This window comes from Danio rerio, chromosome 22 (assembly GCF_049306965.1).
Source record: "Danio rerio strain Tuebingen ecotype United States chromosome 22, GRCz12tu, whole genome shotgun sequence".
Taxonomy (NCBI): Eukaryota; Metazoa; Chordata; class Actinopteri; order Cypriniformes; family Danionidae; genus Danio; species Danio rerio.
The window spans coordinates 8341028-8360314 of NC_133197.1; the positions used below are offsets into that span (position 1 = coordinate 8341028).

At 37.0% G+C, this 19287-nt stretch overlaps 2 protein-coding genes across 19 annotated transcripts in view; one reads left to right on the forward strand and one right to left on the reverse strand.

Annotated features, from left to right (window-relative positions):
- Nucleotides 1-8652, reverse strand: part of LOC100334619 (uncharacterized) — a 29481-nt gene extending 20829 nt beyond the window's left edge. For 12 of the 16 annotated variants that reach the window (XR_012397726.1, XR_012397725.1, XR_012397727.1 and 9 more), the window contains exon 1: nucleotides 208-358. Coding sequence is in view for 3 of the 16 variants with exons in the window: in XM_073937242.1 (XP_073793343.1) it covers nucleotides 208-253 (46 nt within the window). In the remaining 13 variants the exon portion in view is untranslated. Of the gene's footprint in view, nucleotides 1-207; nucleotides 359-8376 lie in introns of those variants that run through there. The other 4 variants (XR_012397735.1, XR_012397736.1, XR_012397733.1 and 1 more) reach the window with 2 other exon arrangements.
- Nucleotides 1587-19173, forward strand: LOC100007503 (uncharacterized). 3 transcript variants are annotated; one of them, XM_017353279.4, is made up of 6 exons: nucleotides 1587-1996; nucleotides 7139-7286; nucleotides 7599-7760; nucleotides 15427-15750; nucleotides 17842-18150; nucleotides 18235-19173. In XM_017353279.4, exons 4-6 carry the CDS (start codon nucleotides 15465-15467, stop codon nucleotides 18375-18377), a joined length of 738 nt encoding a protein of 245 aa, XP_017208768.2. In that variant the 5' UTR covers nucleotides 1587-1996; nucleotides 7139-7286; nucleotides 7599-7760; nucleotides 15427-15464; the 3' UTR covers nucleotides 18378-19173. The 3 variants fall into 3 exon arrangements, with proteins under 3 accessions (XP_017208768.2, XP_017208769.2, XP_017208770.2); XM_017353280.4 differs by having other exon boundaries at nucleotides 7690-7760; XM_017353281.4 differs by lacking the exon at nucleotides 7599-7760.
- The last annotated feature ends 114 nt before the right edge of the window (nucleotides 19174-19287 follow it).

Genomic DNA, 19287 nt, shown 5'->3' on the forward strand with positions numbered 1-19287 from the left:
AGTAAGCTTGATCAGCGCTGGTTCAGGTGTGTTTAGGGTTGGAGCTAAACACCGTCGCTCAAGAACTGAGTTTGGACTTAGAATTACAAATACATAGGTTTATCCCTGTACTGCAGAGAATATATAAAGATGACATTAAACCAACAATGGCTACCAATAATAACAATATAAAGTGAAACCGAAAATAAAGTAAAATCGTTTACTTACTGTGCATGGTAAACAGTAATACACAATGGAAAAATACATTCTTCATTGCCAGGGTTGTAGTTTAAATGTCTTTTACAGTTAACGTTACGCATCAACACGGGTTGGGAGCGACAACAACAAAAGTAGATGAGTAAGGGGAAAGAGCATATCAATTAATTCCAAGCTCTTTGGTAGGCCGGAAGTGCGATATGACATCACTATCAGCATTTTTATGACACTATGTATAACAATAATCAATGTTTTTGCAGTACTGTGACGGAGTTTAGGGTTAGGGTAGACGTTAATAAAATAAAATTAATGGGAAATTTTATAAATTATGTGAATAAAATTTTTTTGTTAACTTCCGGTTGCATCGATCCCAGGCAAAGAGGCTAGAATCACCAAGAGGCGACACCATAGTGCAATTTTGTAAAAAGCCACTAGATGGCGGCAATAAACTAAATTAAAACTGCTGCGGATTGTCATAGTAAGTGCTGTGTTGTCGTCTTTCACGTTGTATCTCAGCTTTAATGTGCTTTTCCAATAAATAAATAAAAAAACAAAGCAGCTGCTTTCCATCGTCATATCAATAAGATCTAATGGACAGCCGATCGCTTTCATTCCAAAATGGCGGAACCCGGCAGTTGCTTGGCGCTGCTGATGCAATGGACGTTCTACTGAGTGTCGCCTCTAGGTCATTCTAAACTCTTTTGTCCCAGGAGAGATGTTACGAATCCGGAAATGAATAACTACGGAACCCCGGAAGTACGGAACCCCGGAAGGGACGTAGTGGAGGAGAAAAAAAATTGGCTGGGTGAAAAAAAAAATAATGGGTGAAAGAAAAAAATGGGTGGGAGGAAAATATATATTTCTAAGTTTTTGCGTTCTCTCGCAAAGTTTTGCGTTCCCTCGCAAATATGTTTTGCGTTCCCTCGCAAAGTTTTGCGTTATCTCGCAAAGATGTTTTGCGTTCCCTCGCAAAGATGTTTTGCGTTCTCTCGCAAAACTGTTTCTCCACAAACAATTCCTGTTCACTTCACTCACTCACTTCACAAGGAATAATAAACGGCAAAAAACGGCCAAACTACTTGCTCTACAAACAAATGTTTGCATGACTATACAGACCAAGTAGAATGATATAACAAGGAAATATCAGTTTGCAACATCAAACAGCGAAACGAGCAGTTTTTAATGTCTAAAAATTAATCAGAGTAACAGAGACCGGAAGTTTCGTGCCAAAACACTATTTCCTTCCCCTTTCTCTCCCTTCCTGTAATTTATACACTTCAGAAATTATTCAACTAGTTCCATACTCCATTCCAGTCGGTGGCGGTAAAACCCAAAGAAGAAGAAGAAGTCTCGTGCCAAAAATATTTAAATGGCAGCGCCCGCTCGTCTGCGGAGAATATGGTCGTGCATTCACTGGTTCGGAGGTTGCAAAGTGAAAGGCGACAATCAGCGCACAGTAATGTAAAGAAAGTGGGGTAGAATGGTAAAATATGGGAGAATTTCAGCAAAAACGGGAGGGTTTACGTGAGTTAAGTGAACAGGAATTGTTTGTGGAGAAACAGTTTTGCGAGAGAAAGCAAAAACTTAGAAATTAGATTTTTCCTCCCACCCATTTTTTTCTTTCACCCATTTTTTTCACCCAGCCAATTTTTTTCTCCTCTACGACGTCCCTTCCGGGGTTCCGTAATTAAGAGACATAGAAGGTTGCGGGAACTTTGGAAAATGAGTTTAAAAACAAACAAACAAAAAATAAAAAATTAAGGATAAATCTGGGAATAAGTTGACACAATTCATCACGAAGGTAAGTACAATTATTTTGGCGTATGCGTTTTAAGATAATTTGTTTGGGTCATATGTGATGGCGTTAACAGCGATGACAATCTGATGACAATGTATCTGCAAGCTAGGCTACATTTATGGCATGCATCTTCATATGTGGATTTTACAAATAAAATGTGTCATATATGCATGCATTTTGAAATATAGCAATATGTCCACTTGGGGAAAAAATCTAATATATATATATATATATATATATATATATATATATATATATATATATATCTTTCTCTCTCTCTCTCTCTCTCTCTCTCTCTCTCTCTCTCTCTCTCTATATATATATATATATATATATATATATATATATATATATATATATATATATATATATTTATATATTAATTAATTAATTAAACCAGGGCATAACATGTTTCCATAAAATAAGTTGGTCAAGTTGTAAAAAGAAATCCAAACTAACCATATGAATTTGTTAGCTCACATTGCTAATTTTGTGGTGAACATTTCATCTATACATGTCATTAAGAAAAAAAAAAAATGTTTGCCCTGCTAATCTTTAACTGAAATCTGTAAAAGTTCATTTTTCAGGTATGTTTTTAGGAATTGGGCGTGGCTGACACACTTTACCACATTTAACACTTAATCTAATCTTTAATTGAAATCTGTAAAAAAGTTGATTTATCAGGTATGTTTTAGGTATTGGGCATGGTTAACACATTTAACCATGCTGCTGCAACTCAGATTTGACAACAAACAGAAATGGTGAGTAGGAGGTGTCTGTTAGGTTGCAATAACTCTCCCTGTTCCCCATCGTTCTAAATAAAATGCCTACTTTACTACATCCGTTCATATAAAAACAAGCCACGCCCACTGTTCATTTAATAATCTGTTTCTCTAGGAACTGCATCACAATATGAAAAAAAATGTTTGCATTTGGTTCATGGGGACTTTAAGTTGAGAGAAATCTAGAAAGTAATAAATTGCTATTTTGACTTTTTTTATGTATGTTACACAAAATGATGCTGCTGCAGCTATGACTAAATTAGGCTGCATTTACACAGCATATCTTATCTGACGACTCAGGCCATCTTTTTAAAGTGATTCATATGCAAGATGTGAGCTTTTCAGTCACAAACTGCTCCTTGCACATCAGCTTTTTAAAGCTAGTTTTACTGTGCACTTGATTTACACTTCCAATTCTATTAAATATGTGCTGTTAATAAAAGAAATGAATCACATTTTTTTATTTTAATTTTCCCCTTTATTTACAAAAATTGAAATTTTTAGTGGTTGTTTTTTTTTGTGATCTATTGATAAATCGAGTTTGCATGTTCTCCCTGTATGTGTGTATATATATATATATATATATATATATATATATATATATATATATATATATATATATATATATATATATTCGAGCTGCACAATTAATCGTTAAAAAATTGCAACCTTGATTTGAGCCCCTAGACCAGGGGTCTCAAACTCGCGGCCCTCAGTGCAATATTTTGTGGCCCGCGCCGACCGCTGTACACTGACAGAATCAGCGGAGCGGGGAGAGAGTGGGGTGGGGGTGTTTTATTTATACATATATACGCCTTTTTTTTTAGGTGAGGGAATGGAAGTTTTGAGTGAGTTCCCCCACTTTTTTCCCGAGGACTTGACCCCTGGCACAGCGGTCAGAAAAAGATTGAATTGAAGAGAGGCTGGCAGTCAGCAGGAGAGTTTGTGTGTGGGCCACACCTGGAATCAATTAGAATTAGAACAGACAGAGAAGAATTAAATTTTATTACAGAATTAGATTTGGTCATACCCCCATCATGACTTCATCAAAGCCTGCAGTGAAGAGAAAGATTGATGACGAGCACAGACAATATCAGGAAAAGTGGGAGACGCAGTATTTCTTTGTTGAGCACAGGGGCATCCCCACATGTCTTGTTTGCACAGAGAAAGTTGCAGTGCACAAGGAATACAACTTGAAACGCCATTATTCAACTAAACATGCTGAGGAATGTGCAAAATATCAGGGGGATGAGAGACCCAAGCAAGTTGCCAGTCTTAAAGCATGTCTTCTGAGGCAACAAGATTTCTTCAAGAAATCAACCAAAGAGAATGTTGCATCAGTCGCAGCTAGTTACATGGTTAGTGAGATGATTGCTAAGGCAGGAAAACCATTCACAGAAGGAGAGTTTGTTTAAAAAATGCATGTTACAGGCTGCAAGTATTATCTGTCTGGAAAAGAAAGGTCAGTTTAGCAACCTCAGTCTTTCTGCCAACACTGTGGCAGAGAGCATTTCTGACATGTCAAGTGACATTTATCATCAACTGTGTGAGAAAGTCAAATGTTTTGATGCATACTCAGTCGCTCTTGACGAGAGCACAGACATAACAGACACTGCTCAGCTCACAATTTATGTCCGTGGTGTTGATTGCAGTTTTGAATTGACGGAGGAGCTGCTCACAATAATTACAATGCATGGCCAGACCACCGCTAATGAGATATTTCGTCATCTGTGTGATACCCTTGAGAATGCAGGTTTGCCATGGAAGAGGTTTGTTGGAATAACAACCGACGTAGCGCCATCGATGATAGGGAGGAAAAATGGACTGGTGGCACTTGTTAAAAAAAAAACTTCAAGAGGAGGGTGTAGAGGAGGCCATTGCTCTTCACTGCATTATCCATCAGCAGGCCCTTTGCAGCAAATGCCTGCCGTGTGACAATGTGATGTCTGTTGTTGTGAAATGCGTCAACCAAATCAGATCCAGGGGATTAAAGCACAGGAGTTTCCGTGCTTTTTTAGAGGAAATGGAGTCAGAATATGGAGATGTACTCTATTTCACTGAGGTACGTTGGCTCAGCAGGGGAAATGTCCTGAAAAGATTTTTTGAGTTGAGAGAAGAAGTGAAAGCCTTCTTGGAGAAGGATGGGAAGGCTGTTTCTGAGTTGAGTGATCACAAATGGCTCATGGACTTAGCTTTTCTTGTTGACATCACACATAAGCTGAATGCACTAAACAAGATGTTACAAGGCCAGGGGCAGCTCGTCAGCGCTGCCTATGACAATGTGAGAGCATTCTCCACAAAACTTGTGTTATGGAAATCCCAGCTCTCTCAGACAAACCTTTGCCATTTCCCAGCATGCAAGGCACTTGTGGATGCAGGCATACGATTCAGTGGTGAGAAATATGTTGATGCTATTTTTAAGCTAGAGAAGGAATTTGATCACAGATTTGCAGACTTCAAAACGCACAGAGCCACTTTCCAAATTTTTGTGGAACCCTTTTCCTTTGATGTGCAAGATGCCCCTCCTGTGCTTCAAATGGAGCTCATTGACCCAAGTGGTGCTCGCTGCAGAGCCATTTGAGGAGAGCTGAGCTCCAGCGAGGGGGAGAGCCATTTGAGGAGAGCTGAGCTCCAGCGAGGGGGAGCTTAAGCTTGAGCTCCAACTTTTTTGCACTTCTTCTACGAGTGATGTCACTGGGGGTAGGATTAGGGGTGGGGTTGGTGTACGCATTAAAACAGCTTACAGGAGGAGGAGCGACAGCTCATGCTCCCCCTCGCTGGAGCTCAGCTCTTCTCAAATGGCTCTGCAGCGAGCACCCTCTCCATTGACCTGCAATGCAACTCTGATCTCAAAGTCAAGTTCAGGGAGATGAGTGGAAAAGCAGACATGCATGGGCAATTTTTGAGAGAATTGCCCCCCCAGCTTCCCTGAGCTTTCCCGAATGTTCAAGTGGACCATGTGCCTTTTTGGGAGCACATATTTGTATGAGAAGTTATTCTCCACCTTGAACTTCAATAAGTCAAAGTACAGGTCTAGACTTAATGATGATCATCTTCAAGCCATACTGAGGGTCTCAACTGCTTCCACTCTAAAGCCAAATGTGGTTCAGATTTGTGAGAAGAAGCTAGACATTGAATTCTGGTCACTTGACATCAGAACCTTAATCTAACCTAATATTAACGTCCTATATGATGTTGTGTGCCTGCTGGGCAATAACTACATGCACTACAGAATGTTTCATTTAGAAACATCCACAAATTACATGTAATCGCATAAGCTTTTCACAGCGTAATACTACTCATGAGTACTTTTAAAAGAGCTACTTTTACTCATACTCTGAGTAGTAATTACAACAGATACTTTTACTCAACTTGCACTACATTTTTAGGCAAATAATGATACTTTTACTTCAGTATGATGTTTCACTACTCTTTCCACCACTGCTTGTGACTGAATATTAATAATAATAATAATAATATGCTGTTAGCTGCTTCCAGCCATTTTGATTTTGACAACATTAATTACAGCTCAATAATGCTAATAAAAGCGTTACACTTGTGGCAAGTAGTCATATAGAATGTGGAACCATCTAGGCAGTTGTTTCTGCAAAATAGTATTTAGAATTGTCTTAAAATATATATGTTACGATTTAAGCAATACAGGTACAGCAAATAAAAAAAATAATAATAATGCATGTTTTAGATTTATATTGTGCGAATAATCAAGGATTGATTATTATTAATTTGTCAAATTGTTTGCACCAAGGGAGCCCCAAATAAAATCCTGCTTAGGGGCCCCTGAAGGCTCGGGACAGCCCTGGTGATTCAGATAGAGGTTTAACCGTAGAGGAAACCACACTAGTAAAAACTTGCTAACAGGAAGCTTGCGAAACTTGTGCAAGACGGGGACACATTTCGAAATATGAATCCTATACAGTCACAGACTATGTAAGACTATGTATTACGAGCGGGATGGATGGCAGAGTATTCAAAATATTAAGTATTCAAAACAACATTATCCTCAAATTACAGGCCCATTAAGGTCATTTAATACACTCAAAAAATATTTTTGCTGCTTGTTCAAAATACTTATTTAAAAGAAGCTAAAACAACACCATTCCAGAGATTTTTCAGCGACAACCTATTAGTTTTATGTTAAATCCACTTAAAATGTTGTTGCATTTACTTAATCAATTTGTGCTGAGATGACATCAATAAATTGTATGGAACCCTTCATTGTTATACACACTGGGTTCCACACAATCAATCTGTGTTGGGACAACATGAAGACATTGAGTTAGCTATTTGTTTTTACAAACTTAAGTGTATCTTTAATGTAAAATTGGTGTTTGTTCATTTTCAGCTCCATCTCCAAGCAGCCAGTGGTGTATGTTAAGCATTGAAGACAAGGCTGTGTGTGGTATCTCTGGCCTTGAAGAACTGTTTGCCTCATTCAACAATTTCAACCTCCAGTATCAGAAAGAGGCAGAAAGTCACCCTTGGGTTCAGAGGTATTGACATATTAACTAGTCATGTATGTTAAAGTCAACTGGGTCACAAACCTCGTCTTGACATTATTTGTAAAGAGCTTCATAGATGCATGTTCTGCTTTTGATCAGTTTAGAGAAGATGGACATTTTTTGCAAAATCATAATTTGAAAATAAGAACTATATCCAAACAAATAAATCACAAAAAGACATCTGATTTTACAAAAGCTGTTTGCAAAGGATCTGTGCTGTCTAATATATAAATCTACATATAATCCACTAGTGTATTTTTTCTTTTTGTGTTGATTATATCAACCCTGTACTTGGATTCTAAGCCAACAAAGTAAATATAATCAAAGAAGACTGGACATGTGCAAAAAACAAACAGGACTGTTAACCTGAAGTTTTCTTCTCCTTTGCAAAAAGACTTTAAACATCACAGAGTTGGATTTGATGGATTTTGTTTAAATCATTCTCTGAGACATTTTCCATTAAAAGTAAGTACACTACCTTCATATTTAACTGTAAAATGCTATTTTCATCAGGAAATGTTCATTATTTTTGCATTTTGGTTTCCTGTCAGTGTTGTGTTTTAATTCATATTGTTACCGTTTGTAATTTTTATAACGTATTTCTTTATTACATATGTTTGAGAGTATAGTTTGGAGTACTGAGTGAAAAGTAGTAATTTATATGATTTCCAGCTGAATAAAGCATTGTAACGGTGTAGACACCGTTTAATACTGTAAGAATATGCAATATATCAGTAGGGTACTGTTTTTGGTAACTGCAGTACAAGATTGTAAATAATGTTTACAGTAGGTGGTTCTGTAAAAATACAGAATGTGGCTAGCAACCCAGCTGCCAGGTTTTACTGTAAAAAAATGAACGAATGCTTTAATATAAAACCAACTTTACTTCAAGAAGCTTGGCGGAATAGCGCACTTTTCATCATGACATCATATTTATATTCTTTCAAGCTATTACAGCAGGCTATTGCTTTCCAGTAATTTTATCCAAACGGACAGACTGGAATACCGACGCTTCAGTATGCCTGCCACCAGCAGCTCATGCGAGCCAGTTGAAGATTAAGTTTAAAATTTTAAAACTTACCTGTTTAAAATAAAGACAGCCATGTCCTCTTTCAGATAGTGATTTTGAACTGCATATATCCCTCCAGCCTGCAAAAGTGACTCCGAAATTGATTCCGGATTCAGAAAAGTTTTGATTCTGCATTTTTGAAACTTTTAAAAACTATCTTTCTTTTCATGGTTACAAAACCACATTGGTCTTTCAGAAGGAAGTTCATGTTAATGCTGAGTTTGCCTCTCTTCTTCTCTCTCACTCTCTCTTTTTCAGCTGCAGCAGATCACTGCTGCACATGCGTGCAAATGACGGAGCTATCTGCATGAACGTGTGCCGTTTTATTTAAACGTGTTTAATTTTAGTCCTATGCCTTGCCCAGAATATAAAAATACATATAAACACATTTAGATTAATTACTTTAATCATTACAATTGGAACTTTCAATCTGCACAACAAGAACTGTTTTGCAGTGGAAATGTGATTGAAGTAATGCTTAAAACAAATGGAAGCTGAAGGGCTTGCAGTCATATTAAATAAGGAGAAAATAGATAACATGTCCCTCAGGCTTTACATTAATCAAAAATCAAATCAGAATTGCTGTTGTGCAATAAATTTCCTTCTTAAGCCATTAAACTGAATACTAGTTTTTTTTGCAAAACAACTAGAAAAAAATATTATATAGTTGTCATCATGCCAAAGACAATATAAGTTCGATATTAGAGATTAGTTATAAATTATTCATTTTATTTTAAATAATCTTGTCGCTATTAAAAACGCTTGGAAAAACTTTTTTTAAAATAACTAGAATTTTACCGGAAAATTATACCTAGTTGAAATCATTATTATTTAAATGAGTTTGACTTTGCCCAATTTTCTTTTTTAGAGGACATATAGACATGTGTATTGCTGCTTTATTGAACAGAAAGTGGATACCTGGTTTAAACTGTCAGGCGTTATTTTTTAATATTTTTATTTTTTCAAATATCGTAGGCTACGTTGTTAATGTCCTTTTTGCTTTCCGAAGCAACATAGGGGGGTTTAGGGGATTTCTCTTTGTTAAAGACAGATGGCGCTGCGTGTTTAACTAATGCGGTCTCCCAAACAGAGATCTTACCAGAGCAGCTCAGTTCAGAACGAGACAAAAGCAAGTCCTGATTTGTTATATAGGCTACTGTTACATTTACGTTGACACAAACTCAGTTAATTTCTTAATATATATATAAATATAACACTCGTTTAGATGTTATAAGCGAAAAGTGTATAAGGCAGTTAAGGTGACACTGAAAACTGACGGTACAGGACCAATAAAAGTGCCTATGTTTCACTCTAGGCGGCGCGCGCACACGAGTTTGCTCTCTGTCGACTCATAACGTCTCCGAGGACTCTTGTTCTTAGACCTCTCGTTTATCTACAAAGCGTGTGTTTTGAGAAATTTTGTTCAAATTTATTTTTATTCCTATTTAGACTGTTTTAGTTTAGTTTTTATTCCTATTAAATTTGTTTTGTTGTAAAGTATACGAAAATGATTTGCTTGTTTGCTGTGCTGTGTTTGTACCTCACTGGTAAGTTGTGGCTTTATCTTTTGCAATTTATAATGCTGGCTGTATTTCTTCTAAGCAATATATGCGATTCGTTTTGTTTAGTCTTATCTTGGTTTCATTAGCGTTGTCATATCTTTTACACAGAAAAGCACATTTTTTTTATTTTGTTTGTTTGGTTTTAGTCCGTTTAGATTTACGTGTTGCTTTGTTACTGCTGTTTCACACATACTCATCTGCAGTGCATTTGCGGTCTTTTTTTTTTAACAGGTTAACTTTCACGTAGTCGTCATTCTGTGAAACTGAGGCCATTTCCAATTTGCAATTTTTGAAATGATCATTATGTACAAACTTTAAAAAAAAAACTTGTCTACATGGTCTAATCCTATATCAAAATACCTTAAAAGCTCACCTATAGTGCATGTCTTTGGACTTGTGGAAGAACCTGGAGCACCCAGAGGAAACTTACACTAACACAAGGAGAACATTAAAACTCCACACAGAAACGCCAACTGGCCCAGCCAGGGCTCGAACCAGTGACCTTGCTGTGAGGCGCTGCATCACCGGGCAGCCCACTTTTTGTGTAATTAAAAAAAAGTGTGTGTGTGTGAATGGGAGTGTATGGGTGTTTCCCAGTGATGGGTTGCAGCTGGAATGACATCCGCTGTGTAAAACATATGCTGGATAAGTTGGCGGTTCATTCTGCTGTGGCCACCGCGGATTAATAAAGTAAGTAAGCCGAAAAGAAAATGCATGAATTAATTAATAGCAGAAGTCAATCCTAAATGTAACTGGAAAACAATATGGAGTGATATGCTAAGATCACTTAAGAAAACTTTTGCATGAATTTTATGACAATTCTATAGAATACAAAAAATAAATGTTTTATAGAATTATCTGTTGTCTTAGAACCAACTCATGGTTGAGATTTAATGTTATGAAGCCTTCGCTCCCTGACTCTTTATCCCTGCTTTCTGCTTTAAAGCCATGCTTAGTGAAAGTAACATCATGATCATATTATATGAACTTTAGCTATGTTGACTTGCAAAACTTGCTGCGTTCTAACACCTCTGCACAAAAGGCAGCTACTTTGGTTTCATGGAGCATTAGCGGTGTATATTTTATCAGCGTGCATACAAACAATGTTTTTTGCGCGCATCTATCAGTTTGCTTTCGCTAGCATTGTATCGGTTGTACATAGAGGTTAACAAACCCGTGCGTGCAAAAGATCATTCATTCATTTTCTTGTCAGCTTAGTCCCTTTATTAATCTGGGGTTGCCACAGCCGAAAGAACCGCCAACTTATCCAGCAAGTTTATTTTATTTATTTTTTTACGCAGCGGATGCCCTTCCAGCCAACAACCCATCTCTGGGAAACATCCACACACACATTCACACACACTCGTACACTAAGGACAATTTAGCCTACCCAATTCACCTGTATTGCATGTCTTTGGACTGTGGGGGAAACCAGAGCACCCGGAGGAAACCCACGCGAATGCAGGGAGAACATGCAAACTCCACACAGAAACGCCAACTGAGCCGAGGCTCGAACCAGCGACCTTCTTGCTGTGAGGCGTCAGCACTACCTAAGTGTGTGTGTGTGAATGGGAGTGTATGGGTGTTTCCCAGTGATGGGTTGCAGCTGGAATGACATCCGCTGTGTAAAACATATGCTGGATAAGTTGGCGGTTCATTCTGCTGTGGCCACCGCGGATTAATAAAGTAAGTAAGCCGAAAAGAAAATGCATGAATTAATTAATAGCAGAAGTCAATCCTAAATGTAACTGGAAAACAATATGGAGTGATATGCTAAGATCACTTAAGAAAACTTTTGCATGAATTTTATGACAATTCTATAGAATACAAAAAATAAATGTTTTATAGAATTATCTGTTGTCTTAGAACAGTTGTCTTAGAAAAGACACACAGATCCAAGCGCCACTGCGCCACTGCTTCGCCTGCGTGCAAAAGATGCCAAATGTAAATGGCCCCTAACGTTTTTATTCTGGTATTGCCACTTTAAATTAATACACTTGCGTACAGTAAATTGTATCTCAGTGCTTTTACTAGGGGACTTTTTCTCTCCCCATGCCGCCAGCAAGATGCTGCTCTGGGCGATTGCCAATATTGCACATGCCTAAATCCGACACTGCCGTTGATTATTGTTTTAGAAAAGATCTAAAACCTTTTTTTCAGATGGGCCTTTGTAAAAGGAAAGTTAAAAATTGTTTAAAACTGTTCAGTTTATTTGTAGGTTATAAACTTTTGTTTGTTTTATATTGGTTTATTTATTGAATTATTTTATTTTATCAGATTTTTGGAATTCTTTAAATGCTTAATATCTTAGGCTTTTTTAACAAGATCTAATATTACACCATTTTGTTGAACCTACAAAAGTTAATACGTAATTTATAAAGTTTTAGTCTTTTTGTTGTGTTCATATTTTGTTGGCTATTATCTCCAAAAAATAAATAAGCCCAGCCACTTGCACCGTAAGACAATTGGCTGTAGACAGAGCTGTGAATAGAGTGATCTTTCGCACCTTTTGAACTTGATAAAATTTCTCGACAATTGAAAGTTACTGGCTGATGTGCCTTTAATGTGGTATAGGGCCTGACTGAATTGTGTAAAGATTATTATGCCTTATTGAAACAACATCTTCAAAGACACAGCAAACGTATTAAATTACAACTACTTCGAGGATTATTTTATGCAACACAAGTTAAAAGGGAAACATAAGGGAGATATAAACTGACCAGTAACTATACGTTTCTTTCTTTCTTTCTTTCTTTCTTTCTTTCTTTCTTTCTTTCTTTCTTTCTTTCTTTCTTTTATTTATGTTTTTTGTAAAAGATGTTTTAATATTTTACCAAAATAATCATGACCATTACACATGACTAGTAAAATGGTGGCAGACCATCATTACCAGGCTTGAGCAAACTCTGCCTTTGCCTTCACTCTGCCCAAAGCCCCAGCCTCTTCGTCCCAAGGTATTTGGCGTCCGGAAAATAATATGTAATAATAATATGCAATACGTAATATTAATACGTGCCGCACATATTTGCTGAAGGCAGCAGCTGAAGTGCAATGAGGGGTTTGCATCTTTGATAAACTATGTTAGTTTATATTCATTGAAAAGAAAGGATTAATAAATCCATATGAAACAGTCCCTTAAAAGTGACATCATGTCTGGTCAGGGCATACGTCTTGATTAACGACCCAGGCACGATTCAAATAGCCTAAAGTGAGTGCACCCTATAAGAACACTACACTCAAAGCCCTGATTTGGCCCGATCAGGCGCTGGAAATGACTGTGAGTATGCAACTGGCCCTTGTTCACACTGGCATGCTCATGTTAGGCACGACAGTGAAAACGCAGCTATTGTATGCCTGAACTGGGTGGCACGGTGGCTTAGTGGTTAGCACTGTCGTCTCATAGCTCAAATCTCGGTTCTGGTTCAGATCTTGGCTGTAGAGTTTGCAAGTTTATATGGGTTTTCTCCAGGTGCTCCGGTTTACCCCACAGTCCAGACATGCGCTAGGTAAAAAAATAATAATAAATGGCCATAGTGTATAAGTGTGTGCATGAATGCGAAAGTGTTTTTTTTCCCAGTTCTAGGTTGTGGCTGGAACAGCATCTACTGCGTAAAACATAAGCAGAAATAGTTGGTGGTTTATCCTGCTGTGGCTACCCGATAAATAAGGGACTAAGCTGAAGGAAAATGAATGAAGAGTGAATGGCAATGCAGTTAAAAGAGAAAATAAAAATATTATACAGTTATACAAAATCTGAAAGTACATTTTTTATACACTTTCTGTAAAAGCGTAACTGAAGTTTTACCATAACAAATACAAATGCCTGGAATTACAGATAATAAAATTAATCATCACAGGCTTATAAGTAGATGTAAAGATTGTTTCAAACTTTTTGAGTTTCCTTTTTCTGTTGAACACAAAATTAGATATTTTTAAAATGCTTAAAACCTGTAACCATTGACTTCCATATGATTTTATTCCATAAAGTTTTGAAACTATTTGAGAGTGAGTAAATAATGAGTAAATTTTAATTTTTTGGGGCGAACCTTTCCTTTAGTGTGGAGTTGGTAATACTGCGAAACAAAAGAAAGGAATGTATTTTGTGCAAGTAGACAGATACCTGTTGTTTTTTTTCTAATAACATAAATTTTTTAATTTTAATTTTTTATAATGACAACGTTGCAAGACAGAGTCCTTTTTGAACATAGAAATTTCAATATTTTAATGACGGTGTGGGGAAAAAATAAAAAACATGCTAATAGAAGTTACAGATGTAAAATTGTATTTGATATTTTTAGATGATTTACATTATTAAGGGAATATTTGGTTTGGTAAGCAATTTTTACCTTTATTTAATCATTCTTTTGTATGACTTTTATGTTTCTATATTTTATTATCTCTATATATGATTTGTGTATTTAGTTGAAAAGCATTTTAAGCTTTAACGTTCCTAAAAAATCCTCCACAAACCGTTTTCTTAGTTATTTAAAGGTTTAGTAGGTGATTGTCTTCAGAAAGATGTTTTGTTGTGCTGTTTGAAAGGCTCTTCACATTCTAATAGTAAGGATTACAGTAAATAAGTTTTAATGTATTTTTATATGAGTAAGGCATAAGACTAAAAAATGTTCGTCCAATAAAATATTGTCGGGCCGACATCTCCCATAATTCCAAAGTAGCTCACTGTCTGTCAACAAATGTAGATTTGGACTTCTGCGCATCTCTGTTCATGCAGATCTGCCATTAGAGCATGCACGCCTGCATGAGTGCCGCACGTTCACGACACATGCACACGAGACAATCACAGTCGCAGTAAAATCAAATGCTGAATTTAAACTTTTTAAAATCCTGAATCAATATTGGAGTTAGTTTTGCACGCTGGAGGAAGGATGACACTATGGCTGAAGTATTTCTGTTAGACTTGTTATGTTCTGTTTTAAAACTCTTTTAGTCCCCCAAACCTGATGTAGAGTGTGTTGTGTTATGAATGGGTTATATGCACAGAAGTGTTGTTCAGACACTGAAATCTTCCAGTGAAAGATGGATGTGACTATATTCAGTTTTATAAGCACCTTTTACAGCATCAATAATGTAGATTTTTATTCAGTTTAACACCAATATATAAGTAAACAGCGACCTGCTTTACTGAGCTGAAGTTTCTTTTATATTCACATTGCGTCATTTTTTAACAATGACAGCCTCTGAATATTCACTCTGAAATATCATGTAAGTGGGGCTTAGTAATAAGTGAAATTCCTGCACGCCGAAGGCTAAACACTACATTTCTAACTGACGAATTAAATGAACTACTGGGTTGTGTGCTATTGAGTCGCTGTGTGCGCGTTTGCTATTTCAGGAGGCGTGGCTTTGTAACACAGTCCTTCCCCTGCCGTCTAAAGATAATATGCTTACCGGTTAGCATTTTGGCAGATCACCTACTGCCCCTTTAAGTAATTATTTCAGGAATTTTTGATCTACCTCTCATTTTGTTTCTCGTCTTCAGGTGTGTCTGGTGCTGATGGACTGGAGTCAGTGTCAGTGATGGAGGGAGATTCAATCACTCTATACCCTGGTGTCACTGATATACTGAAATATATTTTGAGTTATAAGTTTGGAGTAGAAGGTCCTCTCATAGCTTTCAAAGATGGGATTCACAGCTCAGTAAATTATGATGTCTCTAATGAGAGATTCAAAGGCAGATTACATCTAGATCAGACTGGAGCTCTGACCATCAGTGACAGCAAAACCTCAGACTCTGGAGTTTATGTACTAAATATCATAGGAGGAAGAGAAGATCAAGTCAAGAAATTTTGTGTCACTATCTATCGTAAGTATAGTTCGTCTATTTCAAATAAACAATTTTAACAGATGTTGGTAAGTAGATGTTTGTTTGTTTGTTTGTATTTTTGTTTTGGCCTGCTGCTTTCATCACTGGCCAAAACTAGGAAACCAAGCACTGAAAATGTGATTTTTCAAATAGTTTAAGTGAAATTTACCAACAAATCATTCAGTGATTTTTGCACATAGGTTACCGCTTTTTTCATATTTATTAAAATTTTTTAGTGTCCCCAGAATGTGTCTGTAAAGTTTCAGCTCGAAACACCCATCAGAGTATTTATTATAGCTGTTTGAAGTGTCTGTATTATATCTGGGAAAAGGTTGTTGCTGTTTTTTTGCACTGGGCCTTTAAGGCGAGTCATCTCCGCCCACCGATCCCACGTGCCTGTCAGCAACATGTCAGGAAGCAGATGTCACATAAGGTTTGTGAGAAATACTACAGTAAGAACTTTACCAACTAGTATTTGATGCATTTTTTGTGGAGTTGCAATAATGAGTTTACGCACACAGCGCAGACACGCAGACACACACACATAGCATAGACACGTAGCGCAGACACTTACGTACATACATAGCGTAGACACGCAGGAAGACACACACACACACACACACATAGCACACACGTAGCGCAGACACTTAACGCACATACATAGCGTAGACACGCAGGCAGACACACACACATAGCACACACATGTAGCGCACTTTTTTTTTGTGGAGTTGCAATAATGAGTTTACGCACACAGCGCAGACACGCAGACACACACACAGCATAGACACGTAGCGCAGACACTTACGCACATGCATAGCGTAGACGCGCAGGCAGACACACACACATAGCACACACGTAGCGCAGACACTTAACGCACATACATAGCGTAGACACGCAGGCAGACACACACACACATAGCACACACACATAGCACACACACGTAGCGCAGACACTTAACGCACATACATAGCGTAGACACGCAGACACACACACACGTATACATAGCGCAAACACACACACAGAGAGACAGTGAGAGAGACACGAGGCTGTGCTGATGAAGTGAATCTGAAGTGAGTTGCTGTACTTCATTACACACATGCACACATTTTAAAACATCTTAAACTTGTAAAACTCACTCTTGATCATGTCTGATGATGATTGATAATCCTAGCAAACTGTCTGAACAGACCCTTTATTCCCGGTTGCTTTGCGCTCGTCCTGTCTTGTCGGTATGAGTTTATGCGTTACTACGGAGACATGTTAATGCGCGCAGCTGTCAATAAATATTGGTGGGCAGGGGGACAGCCTCCTACGTAAAGTTGCGGTCGATCTGAAAACCGCTCCAATTGGTCCACCGTTTTTATGTTGTTAAATTTGAAAAAAAAGTACTGGGTGTGTTTATATCACCCCGATATGACAGTATATACACTATACTTACACACATGTCTGTCCAAACAGCTTGAAAAGTAGATTTTTCCCCATAGGTGCCCTTTAAGCAAAAAAAAAAAAATCTTCAATATTTTAATATTGCATCTCAGATACGGTGATAATATCTCAGGTTTTTGCCAGTCTGACGCTGAGTCATATACTTATGTAGGTTTTACTAAAACATCCATTTAAGGCCCTCTCGAAGTAAAACAATGGATGATGGAGGCCCTTTTACACTGAACAAAATAAAAAAATGCAAATGTATGACAAGAATTGTGTTTGGACTGTCATCCATTTTGATTTGAGCTTCACCTCATGGTCGCTGCTCTTTTCGTACACAGTAATACAGTTATATACATTTTTTAAAAAAATTTTTGCTTAATATTTCACCTGAATGAATATGAATTATTAATAGTTCAATCTTTGAATCCTTGAATATTTTGGCAACTTTAAGGACAAGTAAAAAGATAACCAGCGTTACTAAACCAGTCATATTACTGTACATACCAGTCATTTTTTTTATTAACTTTTGTTTTCCTTTATGTTGTTTATTTATTTCCATGTTCTGTATTTGTATTTTTATATATAATTGCTTAATCAGTCACAAAAAAAGTATTACCTGTACAATTCTTTTGGTTTATAATTATTTACGCTGTTTTTCAGCTCGTCTACCTGCTCCTGACATTATCAGAACTTGCCCACAAAATTCATCTTCATCAGTATCTGAACATTTAGAGGTGTCCAGATGTGAGCTGCTGTGTTCAGTGGTGAATGTGAGTGCTGTGAGTCTCTCCTGGTACAAAGGAAACAGTTTATTGTCCAGCATCAGTGTGTCTGATCTCAGCATCAGTCTCTCTCTACCTCTGGAGGTGGAACATCAGGATAACAACAACTACAGCTGTGTGGTCAACAACACCATCAGCAACCAGACCACATATCTGGACATCAGCACACTCTGTCAATCATGTGAAGGTGTGTCAACAAAAGCTTTTTTAAGTCCAAATGTTGTGAAATTCCAAACAAATAACCTCATACAGCAACCTTTATTTCTTTTAGAATGTCCATGCTGTGGTTCTGTCGAAAGTGTGATGAGATTGGTCATCTCTGCTCTGGTGGCCGTGGCTGCTGCTGCTTTTGTGGTTGAAGACATAAGATCCAGAAAGGGAGAACAGGAGAACAGAGAGGAGACAAGCTGTTAACAATTTTGGCAAATTACACAGCATTCTACTGTAATATGAATTAGGGCTGAGCTAATAATTGAAAATTCGATTTCGATTTTGGCTTCTTACGATTATGAAAAAACATTAATCGAGATAAAACGATTAATGCATCATATACCACCCCTTTCCAGTTGTATACATTTGTTGCTCTGCAAAGCTCAGTTTCACGTGTACATGACTAAAAGCATGTACTGTACATGCACACACACATCCTAAGTCATCTTAATGAGAGCGCTTTAATGGTCAAATAAGTGTCAAAAATGCGGTGTTTAGTGATTATTCATATTAACTCTCATTTGTGTAATAAACAAACGAGAATCAAAAGACATGTGAATGAGAAACCATAAACAGAATCATACTGCTCTTAAAGTGACAGTGCGCAATATTTCTGCTGCCGACTGTTTTTATCATTAATCAAACAACAAAAGGAGAAAATCACGAGATATTTAAAGCAAAGTTTGTTTCATATTTTTATTCTAGTGTAATTTCCCTTATTTACAGGGAGGAAAATAACAATATATACAGTTGAAGTCAGAATTATTAGCCCTCTTCAATTAATAGCGACCCCTCTCCGCCATAGTTTTAATAACTCTTATACTCTTTCATAACTTTTATCTTTATCTTTTTGTATTATGAGCATAAATGATAAAAAAAACTTTGTGTAAACCTTTATACTTCCTAAATCTACTTTGTAATAATATTTGTTAATATTTGCGCTGCACAAATCAATTCAATTTGCTGTTTTTATTGAATAAATTGTATTATTATTATTATTGATGCGACTACATCATTGACTCCTCCTCTTTTGAATTCGGTGTACTAGTATTTTATTTGAATACTAACATTTTTACATTCTTGCTAGAAATCACACTTGACAGTGTAGTTGTCA